Source organism: Pinus tabuliformis, chromosome 4_1 (genome assembly GCF_031772625.1).
Source record: "Pinus tabuliformis cultivar Carrire ecotype Pingquan chromosome 4_1, CPIR1, whole genome shotgun sequence".
Classification (NCBI taxonomy): Eukaryota; Viridiplantae; Streptophyta; class Pinopsida; order Pinales; family Pinaceae; genus Pinus; species Pinus tabuliformis.
The window spans coordinates 97213359-97235863 of NC_142303.1; the positions used below are offsets into that span (position 1 = coordinate 97213359).

A 22505-nucleotide genomic window follows, 5' to 3' on the forward strand; every position below is an offset into this window, starting at 1 on the left:
ACTGAAGATCAACTGAAGATCAATTGAAGAGAGAGAGGACACAAGGCAGCTACACATCAGTTGCAAGTTGACTCATCCCTTCTCAATTCATCTATATATTGAGCTCTCTCCTATGAGCTCAGGAGGCTGGAATTGTGTGCAAAGTAATGATATGCTGTTGGTTTCACTATAGAGCTATTGGGTGATTGTTTGAGGGAGGTGAAGAGGAGAAATTCTTTCTGCTGGGAGGTGTTGCTGGATTAGGACCTTCAATGGTTGTAACACTCTCAAAACCTTTACTTCTTCATTAATAAAAGCTATTGAGGTTCTTCTATATGCTCTTGTTTCAATGATATATTGTGATGATTGTATATTTGATTTACACTAATCTCTGAATCAGTTATGATTGCATGTTGCTTGTAGTTTCCTTCTTTGCTATTTTGCAGGATCTCATTGTAGCTGGGCCAGCAATAGAGCAAGGAGCTGGGAGCAAGCAGCCATAGAGAAGAGTTTGGATTTGACATTAAGCGCAAGGCAACGGTTAGTGCATTCTTTCATTCTCTTTTGCTTTCATAAAGAAGTAAACCTTCAGTAGTTTCCTTTACAGTTGTTGCCGAGGTACTATCACCCTTAGAGTGGGATAGGGTCATCCGAATCGGATACTTTTCCCTACAACAAACTGGCGACTCCACTAGGGATCGTATCTGTTTGATTGTGTTTGTAGTATTTTGCTATTCATTTCCTGAACAAAAGAGTACCAAATCGAAAAGCTTTTGACTATATCAAAAGCGAAGTAGAGGGCAGCTACTCTAGCTCATTTCTGAGCATGTTCATGATTTGAAGAGCTGATCTACAAGGACCCTTGTAAGCTCTTAGTGATAGCTTTTCATCCTCCTAATCATCCCTTTAAGTGTGCTTGACTGATTGCTTCTGATTTGAGCAAAAACTGTGCATTTTTGAGAAAATTGTGACCCGGAAACTGTGAAAACGCAACTTTCGTTTTCCAAAGTAGGTAGTACACAGGCTACCTGCTTTGCAACGCAGGTCCCGAAGGGGCTACCTGTGCTAAGAGCCAAACTGGCTGAGCAGCACCTGCGTTTGCCCAATTTTGCCTAGTACAGTTCGGGTTTCCTCCCTTTCTCTTGCCTATTTTCATTATAGGTTTTGCAGCCAGTTACCAGTCCTGTACCAGTTCTGAAACCAACATTACTTGCCATCATTCCGCCTCTGTTATATAACGAATTGTACTTGTTCTTTTGTATTTCTTACATCATTTACAATTTCCCATAACGAAGAGTAAACTAGTCTTGCTTTGGCCTCTTAGATCTGAACCTGTGTTAGGCATTTTGCTGGTCTAAAGAGTTAGCTTGTTTGCTGTCCATAGCTGATTAGTCTGTTTACTTTCGTCATTATGGTTTGATTTCATGTATTTCCAGTGATTAAACAAGTGAATCTTAAGGTGTCTTTTGATTTTGGAAAAAACTTGTTTGTTTTCGCTTTAAATCGAAATCAAAGTTATATAACAACTTTCTTTCTGTAATATATCAACATTAAGAAAGGGAAAAGAAAATACATGCATTGTGCATTTTGCATTTGAAAAAGTTTGCATGATGATTTAGGAGAAAGTGCATTAGTTTGTGCTGTATGAACTGTGTGAAAAGAATTTGCCTTTCTTCTCCCTCAGTAGTTAAGATTTTCATCAGTCAAAAAGATTTGAAAAAGCTTGCTTCTCATCTTAGGCTGCATTTAGGAATTTGTCATATACATCTCGTGGTGAACCTTGAAAGGCAAACTTTAAAAAGATCAACTTAAAATATACTGAATGAACCTAACAACGCATTTGAAACATAACGCAAACATATAGAGGTCTAGGTAGAGACGTGTTCCGGCGTCGTTAAACATAGTGACTGTCGATTTCTACGAAGGTGGGTGATTCCTCCTGAGAGTCGGTGGCACTAATACGGACTTGTGCTCCCATGTACCGTCGCGTATATATTGGGAGACCCCTATAGGCAATCATCCTTTATCCATAGGAAGCCGTGTCGGCCGCCCTACTGATCGCGATGCAGTGAACACAGCATTCACGAAGATCGACCACCCGTACCGTAAAACGTATTCTGTGGTTTCGCGAAAGGTTTGGCACACCCTCTGCCTAGATCTCCAGAGCAGTTTCTTTTGGCCCTTTTCAAACTCTATAACTGAAAAGGTCCAACCGAGCATTTGTCACTTCGGGCTCGTTAATACATCGAAGGAGACTAGAGTCATCTTTAGCTTTTTCTCGACTCTTAAAACATGAAAAAGCAAAGTTATGTTTAAAAGCGTCTAATAAAATTCATTCAAATCGGAAACACAAATTTTCCCCTTTATATTTTAGTTGATCGAGTAATCCGCAATCGTGGAAGAAAGTCAATTGAATATCCATCGTTCTCGGAGGCTTGCGAGTCAACCGTCTTTGTCTCCAGAATCGAAAACAGTCCGGACAAAGCGAGCTCGTCGAACCAGTTCAAAATCTCCTTTAAAAGTTAGAACAAGTGTTCCAACAACATCTGAGATTCTGGTTACTCCACACATTTCCGGAAACTCTGCCTCCATAGAAGAAGTTCAACCGCCACAAAAGGACGGTAATACCGATCCTAGTCTGGGGGCAAATACTTGTATAACTGAACCAGTTCCATCTGTAACTGGTCCAGAGAGTTTTGTTCCTCAAACATCTGTCGCTGTTGATACAACCCCTTCTTCGGCACCGAAAATGTATTACGGACCTGACGGTCTTCCTCTTCCACCTGGTCTGATTGCGATAGAGGAAATTATAGAGGAACCGCAAGTATCCACTCCAACTCATTTTGGAGTAGGGGTTACTCTATTTCCTGCTACGACAGAAGTTTGTCCATCACCAGTGGAAGTTCCTGTAGAATCACTAGGCAATCAATTGGATAGACTAAAAATGTCTGAACAACCGTCGACATCTAGGACTGTGTCAAATGACACGGCGACGACAGAATTACCTGCTGCAAATCCAACAATGTTCGCCGGCGTACCATCTGTCCCAACTAGCTCTCAGTCGCTAGAAGGAGTCCACCAAGAGACTATCTCGACAGTATGGTCTGTTCCTGTTTGTTCCGGAGTAATGTCTGGTAACTCTTATGGTGAGACTCATCAAATTGACCCTTTTGGGAATCTAATTAGGCCATCCAGTCCTCCAAGACAATCAATTGCCTTGAGTTCTGGATTACCACCGTATGGGGGGCAGTATGCCCTTTCATTACCCCCTCCGGGAGGGTACCCATACGGGAGTTCTCAACCTTATTCAAGTTATGGTGGAATTGCAGCGAGTAGTTGGGTACCTATGCTATCCCAACCACCAAGAGTTGTATATTCTATGCAACAGTGTGTACCTGTGACGAACATCCCAACTACACCGGCTATTGTAACCGTGTCGCAAGTTCAAACAATGCCTGTTGTATGTCAACCTCAGATTTCTCAGGTTCTCATGCAACAACCCCTTGACCCTGCGACCCAACCACAATTGCCTACTAGTGGGGCGACACAAGTACAATCGGGTACAATCACCTCACATCTTGGTCCAATGGTTAGTGTAGCGCAACAACCCATGGTATCGCAACCATGGATAGTGTAATACCAACAGCCACAATTCCAACAAGTGTACCAAGGTTCTGAACAGCAAATCTTTGCGAATACTGGACAACCATATATCCAAAATGGTCAAAATCAACCACTTTATAGTGGTCAAGTCCATCAACCGTATCAATCATACCAACATCAACTCCATTATGCTGGTATGCAAAGACCAACTGTTCAGGCGATTCCATCGTATCCTGGTTACGCTTCACCTAACTTGAATCAACAGTTACCATTCGTGGCGACTTTAGAGTTGCCTGATTTACATCGGTTAACCAATGATCCAATTGCTTACGCCCCATGGTGGCCAGTGATTCCGCACAAACTTCCATCCGACATTCCTAAATTCAATGGAAATCCAGGTGAAGACCCGTCGAATCATGTGATGACATTTCATCTATGGTGTTCGTCGAACACTTTAAATGACGATTCGATAAGGCTTCGCCTCTTTCAGAGGACATTGACAGGTCCAGCGGCAAAATGGTATATAGAATTTCCCAGAGCTTCGTTCGACAATTTTAGCTCCCTTGCCACGACATTCTTAACCCACTTTCAATTACCAATAAGGTATGAAACGGGAACAGAGATATTGACTAATTTCAAACAGACAACCGCAACTCATATATCAGATCATATACATGAGTGGCGACGTCGACGAAGAATGGTTAAAACATACGTTCCCGATCAGCTTTTAGCTGAGTGGTTTATAAAGTCGTTACTTCCGGCCATAACGGAAGATGTGGCAAAGGGGGGAGTCGTAACAGAAGAGCAGGTTATCGCTCGTGCACAATATTTGGACTTAGTATATACTCAGTCCGACACGCTCTATGACAAAATACCAGAAGCCCCTAGACCAGAGTTTTCAATTCCTCCTCCTCCTCCTAAATCAAATAGTGACTCTCATGCCGGCGATGGCGTGATTGGCACGGCAAACACGAATCCGAAAAGGACCAATCAAAAGAAGGCCCGTAAGGATTCGAATCAAAATGCGCATGAAGAAGTTCTTGCTTCGGAAGTAAATGTCGTATCGACAGATAAGGGCAAAGAAACCAATCAACCAGGAAGCAAGAAGAAACAAAACAAAGGGAAGAAGAATAAACAAGTTGAGTCATCTCCTAAGAAAAATTCTTCAAACCCTCCTGGAAATAGGAAACGGTATCCATGTCAAATATGCGATGACAAAGATCACAACACTAAGGATTGCCCATTCAAAGCTGAGCTAAAGAGGTTCTTTAAAAGTCCTCATACCTCAACTGTGTCAAGTGATCAATTTCCTAACCCAGGTCAAAATATGGTTGATAGTGGAAACGCTTCCCCATCTCAAGTGCTTATGTTGTCGGTTTCAAAACAGCAAAATGATGCTTTGATTTCGACAAGGAACAAAGATTACGGGAATCCACAGGTGTCGAACGATAAAGGTAAAGATCAACCTAGCAGTTCGACAACAACTTCGGCAGAAGTCGTACCCCCCATCACGCATGAATTAACAATAAAACCGCCAAAGGGAGTAGTGCACAAGTCGACCTTCAATCCTCGTGCCAGAGCGGCACAACATTATAACATAGTGGAAGATTTGGTGCAATCGCCATCTGCTATGTCGACTCTTGAGGTACTACAACATTGCCCATCCCAAAGGCAGGCATTGTTATCAGCAATTGGTGGGGTGGATCCTAAAGATTCCAATCTAGTGTCCTTTGATCACAAAGGGTATGATCCTCAGTTACCAGCTCAACTAGCTTTCCTCGTCCAAGTGAAAGCCCTCAACAAAACAGTTCATAGAACGATTATTGATGAGGGGGCATCGACATGTATTATGTCGATGAGTTGCTGGAAGACTTTAGGATCTCCAACCTTGTTGCGATCATCGACAACATTAAAAGCATTCGACGGAAGGATATATACCCCTTACGGTATCCTTAGTAACCTGAAAGTTGAACTAGCGGGCAAAACAGTAGAAATAGATGTTGAAGTCATTGATGGCAATCTTGACTATAACATCCTACTGGGAAGACCATGGATTTATGCCATGCAAGCTGTTGTGTCGACTTATTTTAGGAAGATCGCATTCCCCTTTGAAGGAGGGATTACGGTCGTCGATCAACAAAACTTCCTCCCTAATGGTTCACAAGTTACAGGAAGCGTTCCCATGATCCATGGCAGCGACCGGTCGATTCAAGATATTGGAGTAGGTCTGTTGAAAGATCCCACTATGATGGGAACTTTCGCGCTACCACCTCCTATTTGCATAGGAAATGTACCATTTGTAGCAACATGCAATATGGTATCCACCTTGAAAGTCACAGAAAGCAGAGTCGCTATGGATCATTCGATGGTTTTGCCACCAAGCCCCATTGAAATATTGTAGCAATCAATGTTTCAGGCCTGGGAGGCGAACCCCAATCAGCGCTCATCGAGCGTTTGGGTAGATAGATCTAGAGAAAATGGTACCCCATTAGATCCTTGGTCAAAAGTACATGGGACTGACGAAGGAATCTTACAATCAATGATGATTGAGGGGGCACCATGGAATGACCACCACCATCGTTCCCTTCTTCCAAAATACGAAGAAGATACTCAAAAGGATCTTTACCACCCTTCAGTCTTTGAATTCCTAACAAATACTGTAAACACGGTGGATTCCGAGCGAAACTTATCCAATATTGAAGAGACTATAGCCATAAATATCTCGACCAAAACAGGTGTTGTAGAGAATATTCATGTTGGCAAAGGTTGTTCCCCTTCAGAACTGGAAATATATAACTCTCTTTTTCGCGAATTTAGAGATGTCTTTGCTTGGTCATATGATGAAATGCCAGGCATCGACTCGAGTATTGTTGAACATGAAATTAAAATGTATCCTGATGTCAAACCAGTAAGGCAACGACTTCGACAGGTTCACCCTAAGAAAGCCACTGCCATTAAGGCAGAAGTTGAGAAACTTCTCCATGCTGGATTCATCTACTCGGTTCCACTAACTGATTGGGTATCGAATATTGTACCTGTTATGAAAAAACAAGGAACAATACGAGTGTGCGTCGATTATAGGGACGTAAATCAAGCTTGTCCGAAGGACAACTACCCTACACCCTTCATCGACCAGATAATTGATGAATGTGCCGGATGTGAAATCTTTTCCTTTATGGACGGATTCTCCGGGTATAATCAAATTAATATCCGCCCGCAGGACCAGTCGAAGACTGCATTTATATGTCTGTGGGGCACATTCGCTTATCGAAAATTACCCTTTGGTTTAAAAAACGCAGGGGCGACATTTCAGAGGGCTATGAATTATGCCTTCCATGACATCAAGAGCATTGTTCAACCATATCTCGACGATCTTCCGGCTCATTCACGAAAGCGGACTGATCATCCGCAGCATCTAAGAGCGATATTTCTACGTTGCCGACACTACAAGATAAGACTCAATCCGCACAAATGTGTATTTTGCGTCGGTTCTGGTCGTTTACTTGGCTTTGTAGTCTCCAAGGATGGGATTCGTCTCGACCCTTGTAAGGTTCAGGCAATCATCAATTTGCCTCCACCTTCGAATTTGCTTCAGATTCAGAAACTCCAAGGGAAAGCAAACTTTCTGAGGAGGTTCATTCCAAATTACGCAGAACTTGCTAAAGGTTATACACGTCTTTTGAAAAAAGATGTACCCTTCGATTGGGACCAGGTTGCGCAAGCTTCCTTTGACGCTTTGAAAGAATCTCTAGTCAAAGCATCATTAATGTACGCCCCAGATTATCTTAGGGATTTTAACCTGTATCTAGCTGCAGCAGATACAACCATTGCGATGGTTTTAGTTCAAGAAGTCAAGGGAGTTGAACATCCTGTATATTATTTAAGTAAAAACTTAAATGATACAGAAAGTAAATATTCTTACGTTGAAAAGCTAGCACTTGCTGCTGTTCAAGCGGTACAGAGATTTCGACATTATATCCTCTTTAGAAAAACTACCATTCTGTCAGATTGCAACCCCATGACTTATATACTGTGACGACAGTTGCTGGGGGGCAAGTATTCCAAATGGATAGCGATTCTTCAAGAGTTTGATCTGGAATTTGTGAAATCCAAGTCAAAGAAAGCTCTGGTATTCGCAGAATTATTATGCGACCTCCCTTCGTCGTCCAAGGATGAAACCTCCAAGGAATCAATCGTGGACGAGAATTTGTTTCTGATATCTGCAAGCGATGAATGGTATGGAGATATAATTATCTATCTCCAAACCCAAAAGTTTCGGCCGGACACCTCGCACTCCGAACAGAAACGTATAGGATACCAAGCAAAAGACTACATGATCGTCGGTGATACTCTTTACCGTCGTGGTATCGATACCGTTCTGAGGAGGTGTCTCACCCATGAAGAAGCCAAAAAAGCCCTGAATGAGTGTCATTCAGGCGCATGTGGGGGGCATCAATCAGGTTTCGCTACAGCCCAAAAGATATTAAGAGCACGATATTTTTGGCCAACAATGTTCAAAGATTGCATAATCGCAGTCCGAAGTTGCCATTCCTGCCAAATCTTTGATAGCAAAACCAGAAAACCGCCCGCACCCCTGCAACCAATAGTTGCAGTTGGGCCTTTCGCCAAATGGGGCATCGATTTCATGCAATGTAACCCCACCTCGACCGGGGGGCATGGGTATATTATAGTCGCAGTAGACTATTTTACCAAGTGGGCCGAGGCGATGCCTACATTAGACAATACTGGTGAAACAACTGCCCTTTTCTTTTTTAATCATGTAGTCGCCAGGTTCGGCGTACCCCAGGCTATAGTTATAGATCATGGATCGCATTTCCGCAATCACATGATGGTCGAATTAGCTGCCAAACTAGGGCTATCTCATGACAGCTCTACTCCGTATTATCCACAAGCCAACGGACAAGTTGAAGCAATCAACAAGGTCCTGAAGCGTATGTTGCAAAGGATGAATCGGAGTTCATAAAAGAAGATGGCACCTAATCCTGTATGCAGCCTTGTGGGCCTACCGAACCTCGGTAAGAAACGCGACCGGATTCACACCTTTCCAATTGGTGTACGGTCTAGAAGCAGTCTTACCGATCCAGTGTGAAATTTCGTTGCTTAAACTCGCAATTGATCTCCTCCCCGGAACTTCAGAAGAAGAGGCTCGTCTCTTGGAATTAATCCAATTGGATGAAACCCGTCGTGATGCCGCTTTGGCTAACGAAGCCCATAAGAAACGAGTCAAGGCTCAGTTCGACAAAAATGTCAAACCACGTATCTTCTCAGAAGGTGATTTGGTCTTGCTTTATGACCAAGAATCCGATAAATTAGGAGCAGGTAAATTCAATTCCTTATGGATGGGCCCCTATATTGTTAAAAGAGTGTTAGCAAAAGGAGCCTACGAGTTAATAGATTACGACGGAATTCCACTGGCGCAGCCCCGGAACGGGCTGTACCTCAAGCGTTACTATGCTTAAATAGTAACCTGCATGCTTTTGTCGTATTTTGTTTTCGCCAAAGTTCTTGTTCTGGTTGAGTGATTCCCCTTTTTCATTCCTTGCAGATGTCAAACCTTATGGAGACATGTGTTGGATATGCCGACGGAGCGAGTCGTAGTTCGCGGAACCTATCCTCCGCAACATGGGCCATTTTTTATCCAAGTGGCGAGTTAGTAAGTTTCAGAGGTGTATGTATTGGGCAATCAACGAATAACATCGCTAAATATAGCGCGTTGATAGAACTACTCTCTGATGCCATCACACGAGGCATACGCCGGCTAATTGTCAGGCTAGACTCACAGCTCGTAGTACTACAACTCAATGGTATATATTCTGTTCGTAATCCAGCTATTTATCGCATGTTCCTAAGAGTAAAGATCTTGGAAAGACGATTTGATTCAATTCAATATCAACATATTTCAAGAAATCTAAACACATTAACTGACTCATTGGAAAACTATGTGTTAGATAGACATTTGCAACATTTATAAAAAAAGACACATCATAAAAAGTGTACATATGAATCATCCAAATCAACCAGAATAAGACTCGAAAATCAAAATATATATAAGCTGTTCATAAAGTTCATACATAATGTTCTGTAACCGAGACAAAAATTGGTCATATGACCTAAAAACTCAAAATTCTAGGGGGCACCCTAGCCTAGTGATGCTCCTGATAGTAAGCCACAGTCTGTGCTATCATGCGCAGAAGACGGGTCCATCGTCTAGGTACACCGATAGTATGCTGCTGCATCGGTAAAGGTAACTCGTCAATCTGTACATCCGGAAGACCACGGGTAAGGTTCTCAACCTGCCCTTGCACAGTTGTAAGGGTCTCTATGTCGCTAAGATCACGGATAATAACTCTCCGAGCAGGCTCCTCTGCCGGAGCAGCAACAGGTGGTCTCAGACGAACTTCCGGACGAACAAGACCGACAGCTGCAAGCACACATGAGTTCAATCAAAGTCTTGAAAGAATAAAGCACAAGAACATTATGAATGAAAACAATGAACAGTAATATGGTTGAAGTTCTTACCAGTAGCATCCCACTGAGCACCGTCTGGCAGTACCATATCCGGATCACCCGAGAAATCCATACCAACATATGGGTACTCGGAAAAAGACATCTCCTGGCGATCGAACCACCTAAAGAAAGCAGCATTGAAAGAAATCTGGGATTGACCTGCATGTCTGGACATGTGATCAACCCATCGCCGCATACGTGGCTCGGTAGGAGAAGGCACTCCGAGATCAATGTACTGAGGTTGCATCAGAGGGATCTTCTCCAAGGCGAAGGCAGTCAGAATCGAACCAAAACCAAAGTTCTTCAGCTTCCCGTCCTTCACCTTGTTCAATTGATTTTTCATCTGACTAAGCACTGCATCACTCCAGTTGAAGATCTTCGGTTGGAGACATTCCAAGGCGTGCTGCATATGAGACCTGTTGGCAACATGTAAAGATGCACTACTGGCCATCCTACCAAGAGTATACAGAATAGACCTTAGAGGCCTGCTGGTAACATCACGGATAACCACCTTGCCGTCTCTGCTCGGCTGGGACCCCTCCCTGCAATACTGGCGGACATAATCTCTCACGGAATCATTCCCCCGAACTGTACCTGATAAAGAAATAGGGGCACCCCGCCTTGACAGGCCAGTCAAGAAGTAAATATCTGTCACAGTCAATGGAATAGGTTTGTTCCTGATCTGGAATACTTGGTTAACAGGATCCCAAGCATCAAGCAAGTACTGCAGTAGTGAAATCTGTGCTCTCATGCTAGAGATACGGAAAAACTTCAGTAAACCACAGTCTCGTAATGCGCCCACCGTAACAGGATCATGAAGGGCAATCATATCTTCTTCTTCATGTTCTCGTTCTCGCCATGTTAGGGCCATCTTGATCAAGAATCCCTGCAAAACAATCAAGAGAATGAGTCAGCTCCTGAAATTGATGAAAAACTGGCGAAAATTTCATCAAAATCTGCAAAAACTTGTTGCTTTTAAGCCCCAAAGCAGGTGCCCAGTTTACTACCTGCGTTGGGAGACAAGCTGCCTTCAAGCAGCTTGGATCCCAACGCATTTTTCGAATGGGGAACCTGCGTTGATCAGAGGGCGCCCTGGAAAAACCCCAGAGGCTCAATAGAACAGAAAAACAGGCATAAAACAGGAAAATGAAACCATGAAAATGAAGAGCTAAGGTTTAGCTCCTACCTGGTCCAAACGGCGCCGAAAATCGTCCGCAGAATCTCCCGGAATTAGCTGATGAAAATCAAGGGGAAAGAGGCTCCTCCAAAGCTCCAACAAGCAAAATGCAAATGAAATGGTAAAATGAGAGGTAAAAACCCTTTTTATTTGCTTTCTTACGTAATTCGAGGTAAATATTAATGTGTTAATCTCATTTTCAAGTAAATATTACTCATTTCTAACTAGTTTGTTGCAGCAATTTGAAAATGCAGTGCCATTAGTGAAAAGAGAAGCTAGTTATGGTAAAAAATCAGAAATAAACCATATAATTGAGCAAGGTTTGAACGTATTCAAGCTCGTTAAAAAATGAACTGCCCCTTAAAGTTTAGGGGGCATATGCCTTGTCTGCGTTATTATGCAGGGGACATCATCGAGCAGTTTTAACAATGTTCATGCTCGTTAAAAAATAAACGCAAGAATCGAGCAGTTTTTGTACAGAGTTCATGCTCGTTAAAAAATAAACATAAATTGTGAGCAATCTTTCCCTACAGTTCAAGCTCATCCAGAAAAAATGAACCGGTAAATAACCTTGAGAAGTGTAACCTTTGAAAGCCATTTTAGAAACCTTTGGTCGTGTTCTTGCAGTCTCACCTCCATCCGTTCATTTGGCCAATCGTTCATCTCCATATGTTTGTTTACCCATTTTGAGGAACAGCTGCGAAGAGTGATTTCATTTAGCCATCCTTGTGACACTGCCGTGATTGGAAAATTCCAACCTGTACCTGGAATCTGCTACTATCCCTGTTTATCACTCGTTCCTCAAAAGACGAGTCTTCTTTGAGCTCTTTTCACTGACTCGTAAAATATGAAAAGTTTGCCGAGTTTTGGCCTTCCAGCTTGTTAAAAGGACCGGAAGAGCTATCCCTCCTCTAGATTTTAATCTTTTTGGACCTGAGGGATTATTGCACAAAAAGATCGAGCGCTTGCTTTTTCGGCTCGTTAAAGCGATCGAAAACTCATCCCTTCTGTATTGTTTTATACTTTTTCGGACTTAAGGGATTAAATGACGAAAAAGGAATTTTGGAGTCGACTTTACGTACCTTTTCAGACTCTCTAAAAATGAAAAGGGCCGAGTTATCCTTGTCGTTAGACTCGTTAAATTCATTAAATAGCGACAAACTTGTCTTTAGACGAGAATGAGTTTCCCTATCGCTAAGCTCGTTAAAACATAGCGATGGGCTTGCCCGAAGGGCAGGTTATAGAACAAGCATATGTTATCCTCCTCAAGCTTGACAAAAATAAAGAGGTACTGGTCAACAATGACTGGGGAAAAATTGGGAGAACCTCACAGCTTTAATGGTAGCAAGTCGCTCTTGAACATGACACTTTGTCCTCCGTATCACATCGGGTTGGGTTGTTTCATTCACCGGTCTCATAACCATGGTCCTCGCCACACCATCCACATTTGGGGTAATGCTACCAATCCATCACATCAGTGTCGTTATATGTTCAAGAGATGTGGTTCTTCAAAGAGTCAACCGTGTCCCATCCACTGCCATACATTGTCCTTCATCCATTTCATGATCGCCACCCTGAATCATACATCACAGTTTGTTTTCACCTCATCACAATCACTAGCTCCGTTCCGTGTCACTGATGTGGGATTCATTAAGGCCCTCCTTTGACGGATCGCTCCTTGTCGACATCAGCTCACTATCCAAGGAGTTGATCTAGGAACACCCCCTTCAGTACTTTGAAGCTTGCATGCCTCAATGGCAAGTTTCTCACTTCCGGCGACAGGTATACATCAATGACCTTCGACCAGAAGATTTTGCATGGTGGTCGACGCCAAGTCCTTTATTCCCACCATGTGAATTGTACTACCGTACCTTGAGGGTCATCATCCTTATCGGTGATTCCTCTCGCGCTTGTTAACGGTTTACATCATTGACCGGTAATCAAGCGATGTCTTTCCATGTTCGACTTCAAGAAATTCTCACATGGATCGACTTGTACATCGAGTGAAGATCAGAAGAGATTGAAGACCCCGGATCTAGTTTCATCCATCCGGGCTGCGATATATATTCAGGACATAAAGACATTTGATATGTACATCATTACAGCAGATGATCATTCTTCTCAAAGGATGATAATTTCGGCAGAGAATTATCAGTCTACAATCAGACGATCGTCTGTTCTATGTACCAAAATGTATTTATAAAGCTGAGCATGGGAATGCCTGCCTCAGCTAGATCATGAAAATGTATGAAAAATAATGTATTGTATTGTATCTTATTACAGGACACTTCTCAGCAGATTGAATGAACTTCGGATCCTCTCAATAAAGCATTTCACCCGATAAACGACCTCATACTTTAGGGGGCATCTGTTATAGACAATTTTGTGCCTTACAGCAACAGGCATGAATTGTCAATAATCCAAGGGATCCAAAGTTCCCTAAACATGATGTTCCTACCCCTAGAGGAACAAGGTCAGCAAACCAACAGCTCTCAGATCAGTTCTCCACCTGAAAACACTCAAAAACAAGCAATCCTGAAATCAAAGCAGGTGCTCCACTAGGCTTCTGCGCTGAAACTCAGCTGCTCCATGGTGTACCTGCGTTGCAAAGCAAGTGGAACAAAGGCCACCTGCGCTGAGCGAGATGGGACAAGTGGCACACTGAGTCATTGCTCTGGAATCTTCCAAAAATGACACTTGGATCAGGTATTTCGCCTTGTGATGAGTCAGAGGCTCTGTTTCTCCAAGTGGAAGCAAGGTTCTCCAAGTGGACTCAAGAACTGAAGATCAACTGAAGATCAACTGAAGAGAGAGAGGACACAAGGCAGCTACACATCAGTTGCAAGCTGACTCATCCCTTCTCAATTCATCTATATATTGAGCTCTCTCCTATGAGCTCAGGAGGCTGGAATTTTGTGCAAAGTAATGATATGCTGTTGGTTTCACTATAGAGCTATTGGATGATTGTTTGAGGGAGGTGAAGAGGAGAAATTCTTTCTACTGGGAGGTGTTGCTGGATTAGGACCTTCAATGGTTGTAACACTCTCAGAACCTTTACTTCTTCATTAATAAAAGCTATTGAGGTTCTTCTATATGCTCTTGTTTCAATGATATATTGTGATGATTGTATATTTGATTTACACTAATCTCTGAATCAGTTAGGATTGCATGTTGCTTGTAGTTTCCTTCTTTGCTATTTTGCAGGATCTCATTGTAGCTGGGCCAGCAATAGAGCAAGGAGCTGGGAGAAAGCAGCCATAGAGAAGAGTTTGGATTTGACATTAAGTGCAAGGCAACGGTTAGTGCATTCTTTCATTCTCTTTTGCTTTCATAAAGAAGTAAACCTTCAGTAGTTTCCTTTACAGTTGTTGCTGAGGTACTATCACCCTTAGAGTGGGATAGGGTCATCCGAATCGGATACTTTTCCCTACAACACGGTGTTACGACATCTTCTTACTAGTGTTTCTTCATAGGTTAGGATGTATTTGGATGGGCTCTCGACATTTCTTCAGGGGTTTTGAAAACAACCTGGGTGTCAACTCACTGATATATGCTGGGTGCTTCTATCTGAGTGAGAGGACACATTGTGTTGGCTCTGTTAATATCAGGGGGTGCACTGGTAGTAGTTATGTGTGCAGGGTTTATTCGTGTGTAGTCCAATTAGCAATGCATTGTCATCATGGGTGGGTAAGAAGCGGAATCAATGAGAGAGGGAGGTGTGTTGAGCACTTGCTAGATGACCCTGGACCTGGTGAGGTTTTTGACCCCAACCTAGCCCAACCACCTATATCTTAGGAACAACCTCCTCCTCCAGCTAATTTCAAAAACCATCTCCAACACATAACTCTTCTCCTGAAGTAGCTTAGGCGGGACTGTAATGATGATAGGAATGTGGTCATTATCTTCATGAATGATCTCCAACAACACTAGTGGCATATGCAAGATCATTTGGGCAGTATGCATAAGGGGAAATAACGAATATAAGAGAAACTGGATCGCTTTGAAGGAAGACTGGCCCATATAGAGAAGCACATCCACTATGACTTTATACCTCCACCATCACCTGACTCTAGTCCAGATCATCCTGCTTTGGTCAATTCCTCCAATTCCTAAAGGTCATTGGCTACATTATGAATTTGAAGGTCTTCTGGTATCACTTGTCTTTCTGGTTTTAGATGATAAGGTTGTTTTGATAGTTAGCTATTTGTCTTAGTATTCACCTATTGGCCAATAAATCTGGTAAGAGTGAGAATGCTAAGATTTTGAGGAAATGTAATCAAAGATAAAATATTTTGACATAATGCAAAATTCTATATTTACCAAAATATTTATTTTAATTTTAACTTATTAAAATTAATTAGTAATTCTTTTAAGATATTTTTTCAAAAATTATTTTAATTTTATAAACATAATACTATAAGATTTAAATGTAAATTATATTAAAAATTTCATTTTACTTTTATTTTTATTTTATGGATTGAATTAATGTTTAAAATATTCAACTGGATCTATTTATATTTCAATTATTTAATATAATTTATATACCATCAAACTAAATTTCATTTAAAATAATGACATAAAAAGTATTATATTGAGTTTATTTACAGATTATAAAAAATATTAAAACTATTTAATTTTATTTAAGTCTAATATAAAATCTTAGCTATATAATTTAAATAGTCCGTAAAGTTAATAAACATCCATCCATAATAAGTATAAAAACCCTTATATCATATATCTCACTTTGTTCAAATTAAAAAAATAAAATAACAACTCACTAAATTACATCATACATCTTACCTGGCTCAAATTTAAAAAAAAAACACACACATAAAACTAACTAAATTATAATTTTATTTTAAATTATTATTATTATTAATGAAAACAATTAAGATATAATTTAAACATATAAACATTTGAAAAAACATGGAATATGATTCTTAATTATGGAGATCTAATCCCATTTTATCATGAAGATTCTCAGTTTGTAAATAAGCTTTGTTAGAATACCCTATGCCAATAGTATGGCTTATCAATATCACATATGAAAAAACAACAGTTCACGACACTTATCTATATGACTTTTTTTAATTGATTAATATAATTAAAAGGGAAAAAATGCATAATTACTTTGGAGATAAATCTCAACCTTTGATTTGTGTATACTATATTCTAAAATATTTTATGGAGGTTAAATCTCTACCATCCACACTTAATTTATATGAAGTTTTTTTTAATTAATCAATTTAATTAAAAGGGAAAAAATGACATAACTATTTTGGAGATAAATCTCAACATTTAATTTGTGTATAAAAATATGAATGTTCTAAAATATTCCATGCGGGTTAAATATTTACAATCCACTTAATAATTATCGATAATTAAATTAAATTTTCAAAAAATATATTGCAAAATAAGCAAGCACATCTATCCATCTCTGTAATTTTTTTTACTTAGACAGTGAAAAATTATTTAAAAAAATTATGAATTAACATACTTTTTCCTTCATATTATTATGCCTATGTTTGAGCTTACAACAGAAATGATGATGATAATCAAATAAGATCAACTTTTAATTACATATTTTGATTTATCAGGTTGTTTTTATGAGAAAATAGTTTAGAAATGAATTTGTTTGGTTGCTTTTTAAATTTATGGATAAAAATTTATATATTTTAACTATATTATAAATGTTTTTTTATAGAAACATATTATTTGTATTTTTATTATTTAGTAATTACTTTTTAAATATTTATAAAAAATATTTTATATTATATAATAAAACACAAAATAAATACACTTTAACATTATATATTTTAATCACATTTTTAAAACAAATTATATTTAAATTTTGAATTATGGAAAAAACATAATTAATAATAATTTAGAAAAATTATTTGTTAAACACACATGGGCAGCAAGACAAAATATGACAGATAAAACATGCAATACCTTTTTTATTAACAAGAGATTTACATTTATAGTACATTATGTGACTCTTGGGTTTCAGATCCCAAGGTCTCTTGGACTGCTTTTGTCCATTCGACTTCCACACTAACCCATTTAGGATTAGGTGTCCAACATTCCCCCCCTTAATCCGAAGGGTTATGTATGAGTCCAAGAAGAGAGCTGTAATACAAAATGTGCAAAATATGCATGGCAGCACTCGGCTGAATGTGCTCTATGAAATATTGGTATAAAGGGCGGTGGTTTAAGGATGACCACCAACACTGGAACGCTTAGTGCAGTTCCCGGAACTCTTCCAAAACTGGCAAGAAACTGAAGTTTTCTGCTAGAGGAAGTGATCATATTGTTTTAAAGAGGGAAACCTTCAACCATAAAAGGGAGGTCTCACCCCGCATAAAAGGTAAAACTTCAACCTGAAAAGGGAAGTCTCAACCTGTGATGGTTTAAGGATAACCAACAACTCTGGAATGCTTAATGCAATTCCTGGAACTCTTCCAAAACTGGCAAGAAGCTGGTGTCTTCTGCTAGAGGAAGTGTTCTCAAGTGTGTTCCCGGAACTCTTCCAAAACTAGCAAGAAGCTGAAGTCTTCTGCTAGAGTAAGTGTCCCAGATTGCCAACTGAAGGCATGTTCACGGGCATCTTTGTCGTTGGCTACAACTCTGAAACTGGTGTGGCAGGTTGTGGCTCAGGCTCACTTGATGTGACTTTGAAGCTTGTAGATGACCATCATTTCCCCCCCTGTCAGATACAAGGTGAGATGATGGAGAAAACTCAACTGCAAGACTGTTCAATACTCTAGAACAAGTTCTAACATGCGTTTGGAATATCTTCTTGGTTGTTGATGCCCATTGCCAAGAAGCGATCCATCCAAGATGAATCTTTGTTCTTGCAGGAAGTTTGTTTCTGAAGCATCTGTGTGAAGAATGGTTGGTTTTATGACAGTGCTTACATGGTTGAAGATCAAAACAGTGATCTTTCAAATGGCCAACTCGGTCACAGTGTTGGCATTTCACAATCTGTTGTTGTTGTTGTTGTTGTTGTTGTTGTTGTTGCTGCTGTGGAAGAGGGGCAGAGTCTGGAACAGCTGAAGCTGAACTGTCATGAGAAGTAGATGAGCTGTCATGAATGAATCCAGCGCTGTGAAACTGAATGGGCTTTGAGTAGTCTGGAATATGAAAGGACAAGTCCTTTTCATATCCAAGACCAGTTCTGTGCTTGTTGTGAACAAGCCATTCCCAAGGTCTGATGATGGGCTTGGGAAGTGCAGACTGAGTTTCTGCATCTGCATGTACAGTTGTTGCTTTATTGGGCATTGGATCTGAATGAACTTGCTGCTTATGGGAGTCTATTTCACTGTTCTGAACAAAAACAGGTTCAGAATGATGACTCCTTTGTTTTAATTCTTCTTGCTGAAGCTGAGATTCAAGCTGTAAAAAATCAATCTTTTCCTGTGCATTATATAAGCATGTCTGAATTTCTGAGAGAGATCTTTTGCTGATTTGTAATGTGTCATCAACAGTAGATTGTATAAGAGTTTTCATGAACTCTAATACTTCACTGATTCTGGCCATTTATGCGTTAAAAACTGATCAAAACTATTACTTAATGCAGAAAAGTAATTCCCACTCACAGTACACAAAAATATCCTTTATAAATGTCAGCAAATGATCAGTGTGCAATATAAAGGATTACAATCAGCTCACCAAAATCTTTATGCAGCAGTGGAATCAAGGAATCAATGCACTATACTGAGTTTTAAATACAATGCCACAATTGGGGCAGCGGCAACTGCAAATAATAATCCCCCAGCGCTATATTACAGAAATATGCTGCCCTGGTACACAGATAATGACTCAGCTCTCAAGGTTGAGGCCACACGAATCTATTCAGCCATATAAATCAGACAAATATAATATATATATCAGTCCAGGGATGAAGAGAGGAACACGAACTGTTAAATAGAGGATATATATGCCTTTGGTATAGCGGAAAACACGCTCAGAACTGATGTCACCCTTCGACCATTTCAGAAAAAAACTTTCACAAGCTAATAAATGTGTAGTGACTCGGCGCAGGACAGTGCTATCATAATAAACTCGAGCCACAAGAAAAAAATTGCTTTTATAAGTCTAGGCACACACCAACTGGAGATATTTTGGCTAGCTAGACAATATTAATTCGCCCCTCCAAGAGATAAACTCAGTCAGCAATATTAGAAAGGGAAAACTCTTTATTTTCATCAAAGAACTTCATCCTTGGAGACTTCAGCAAACATGGCATCTTTAATAAGTTGATATTCGATCTCAGAACTCAATATTTCTCTCATGTCTTGTTATACGATATCACAATGGGCACGCAGCTACAGCAATTCGGAGACAACAGTATTGCTGATATAATATTATGGTTACTCGATTCACAGGGTGGACATTATGAAGAAAAACCACTTTATTTTCATTCGACTAAAATTCTTTGACTGGTAACCGTTCAAGTTATCTCGAGGAAACCAAAATACAATACTCCATGGGAATATAATTCGGTTTTTTATTTTCTTTCACTGATGTCCAGGCAAGGCAGCTTTGATTTCACTACGCACACCAGAGTTGCAATTTTTGTTCTTCAGAGGCGAAGTTTCTCGAGAGAGGCGAAAGCTTCGGCTTCGGCGATTTTGGCCGTCAATACTTAAAGATGTTTCGTAGCAGAGGTCAAGGATTGGCCCACAACATCTATTTTGAACTTTGTATGGCTGAAATCAAATTCAACGCTGGTTAATGATTTTGGAGACCCGTTCCGGAGACATGTGATGCATTGTCGGTTTAATGAGAAACCTGCAATCCCATGGTCAGCGATTACAACATCACTTGGAATATTTGTGATTGCTGTGTTAGTTGGTCACATAATATATGCTGCAGTAAACTGCATTGCTAAAGTGGAAGAAGACTTTCGTAAAAAGGAAGAGCACCAGGTGTTCCAGTGGTTCTGCTCGGCTCCTGGAACTCTGATCTACTTCAGCGTTCATTCATATACCACATAATTTTTATTATTCACGGATTTCAATACGACCATTAAAAAATCACCAACGCATATGCAGGCCATTCAACACTAGTATTGAGGTATTCTTCAGTTCAATGCACCACCGTTTAAAAACAACTCGCAACATAATGAAACGATTCCAGTGCACAATTCAAGGCTTCCAAAATTGATGTGGGTCTTTACAACTTCAACGGCTACGCTTTGATGTGATTCAGGGCGAGTTTCGATGCATAAACAACATTCCAGTTAAAACTCAAAAAGGCGTTAAGCCAAACGCACCAAACTGAACACCAAACTGAACTGAGCAATAATTAAAAACGCGCATTTGAAACAGCATCATTCAAAACTTTATTTGAATCTATATCCGCTGCGCCAACATTATACTCGTTCAATCGAGGGGAGGTCTTTTTCGAATGAAACCATTGGTGGCAAAGGCAAAATCTGAAATCGGTTCTCAATAGGGAGGTTATGTACATAACCTTGTTTTCTGCTAGAAACAGAAAGATATTTAGAATCTACAAACTCAGGCTCAATATCATATAGAAACCGAGATATAGTTGTCCAAACCCCTTTAGGTGTACCGGCAGCATTCTCAAAGTAAAATATGGTGGTCCTGGAGCAAATTCGTTAACTTGTCTTTGACATTGTCCCCCAGGTTGTCCTAGAACCCCGTGTCAGGAAATGCCTCTTCTATTGTCATAGGTGGCGCATATCATGAGTATGCACCCACTAACAAAATTTTAATTATGCACCGCACTAACAAAACTTTAATACAGAGATATATTTATAAACAGAATAGCAATATACGGCACCATACCACGCTTCCGCTGCGCTACCATTCAACACAGCATACCGGAACTTGACTTCAAGGCTTCATTGCAACGCACTGCCTTCAAAAACTCAATGTACACAGTGATGCTAGAGATTGTTCGAATGGCCATCAACGCAATTTAATACCATTGAAATGTAGTTCAATACCAACTTGTATGCATTCAAAACTTGGACGGGCACAGCGTCAATATCATATAAACGCACAGCGTTCAAAAACCACAGCGTTGTATAAAATTTTACAAGTCTCTTGGAATAGACCGTAGAAGGCCCGTGCTGCGGATTCCAGTACAAGCTCCTGGTCTCTCACAGTTTAAGCGGTGTCATATTCTTCTACAGCGTTGATACACATTCATTCATTTGAAACGCATTGATACCACAGTCATTCATTTGAAACAACGGCAGTCATTTGTACAAATACTCAAAGCAGCACACTATTTCAGGCAGCGTGAAAAACAGTTATGTTACCAGTGGTATGTCGATTCAACAGAGGCGTTCTTTGCTCCACCCATCAGTCCATCGCGGAGGATTCCTCGCACAGGAAAGCAGCAGGCCAAGCCCGGAGACGTGCTCTTCTTTCGCTACAGCGGCCATGGAACTCTGGTTCCACTGCAGAACTCCACCGGCTATGACGAGTGTATCGTCCCATGCGATTTCAATCTTCTTACAGATGAGGACTTCCGATTAATGGTGAACATAGTACCATGGTTTCAGACTCGTGCCACAGTGGAGGCCATGGACTCAATACTCCGTTTCTTGAGAGAAGAAACTGGAGAAGCTGAGATGGAAGCTCATAAAATCAAGAGCGCTCTATTTAAGCTTTTCGGCAAGAAAGCTAGCTCCAAAGTTCAAAGGCTTGCTACAGATAACGACTCTTTCCTGGAGGAAATGGGACAGCATGGACAGCGCTGGACAGGACAGCGCTTCTTTCAGGAACGTTCATGGGCAGTCCAGAGCGCAGGTACAGAGAGGGCAGGTATAAAACGTCTATGAGCAGTTACAAGGAGCGTTTCGTATGTAGAGAGCAGTGACAGGAGCAGCGTAATTATCATGAAACGCTTGGCAGTTAGTAAATCGCAGATGGATCAGCGCTTTAAATGGGGCAGTTATGGACAGAGCGCAGTGGTGACAGAGGCGTTGATGACAGAGGCGTTATAAGGCAGCGCTGATAGAGGTAACATCCTCTATTCTAAGAAATGCTCAGAAAAGTATAATCAAGAGGAGAGCATTGGTTTACAAAGGCCACAGAAACAGGTGGCTCACAATGGAGCAGGGCAGGAGATCGCCTGCTCTGATACCATGTTAAACACACATGAGCAGCAAGACAAAATATGAAAGATAAAACATGCAATACATTTTTTATTAACAAGAGATTTACATTTATAGTACATT

The 22505-nt window shown here is 40.6% G+C and overlaps 1 protein-coding gene across 1 annotated transcript in view; it reads left to right on the top strand.

The window, feature by feature from the left end:
* Positions 1 to 22505, top strand: part of LOC149174397 (uncharacterized) — a 32565-nt gene that overhangs the window by 3977 nt on the left and 6083 nt on the right. The window contains exon 2 of the mRNA XM_089420842.1: positions 21496 to 22089. Within this exon, the coding sequence (XP_089276968.1) occupies positions 21496 to 22089 (594 nt within the window). The remainder of the gene's footprint in view (positions 1 to 21495; positions 22090 to 22505) is intronic.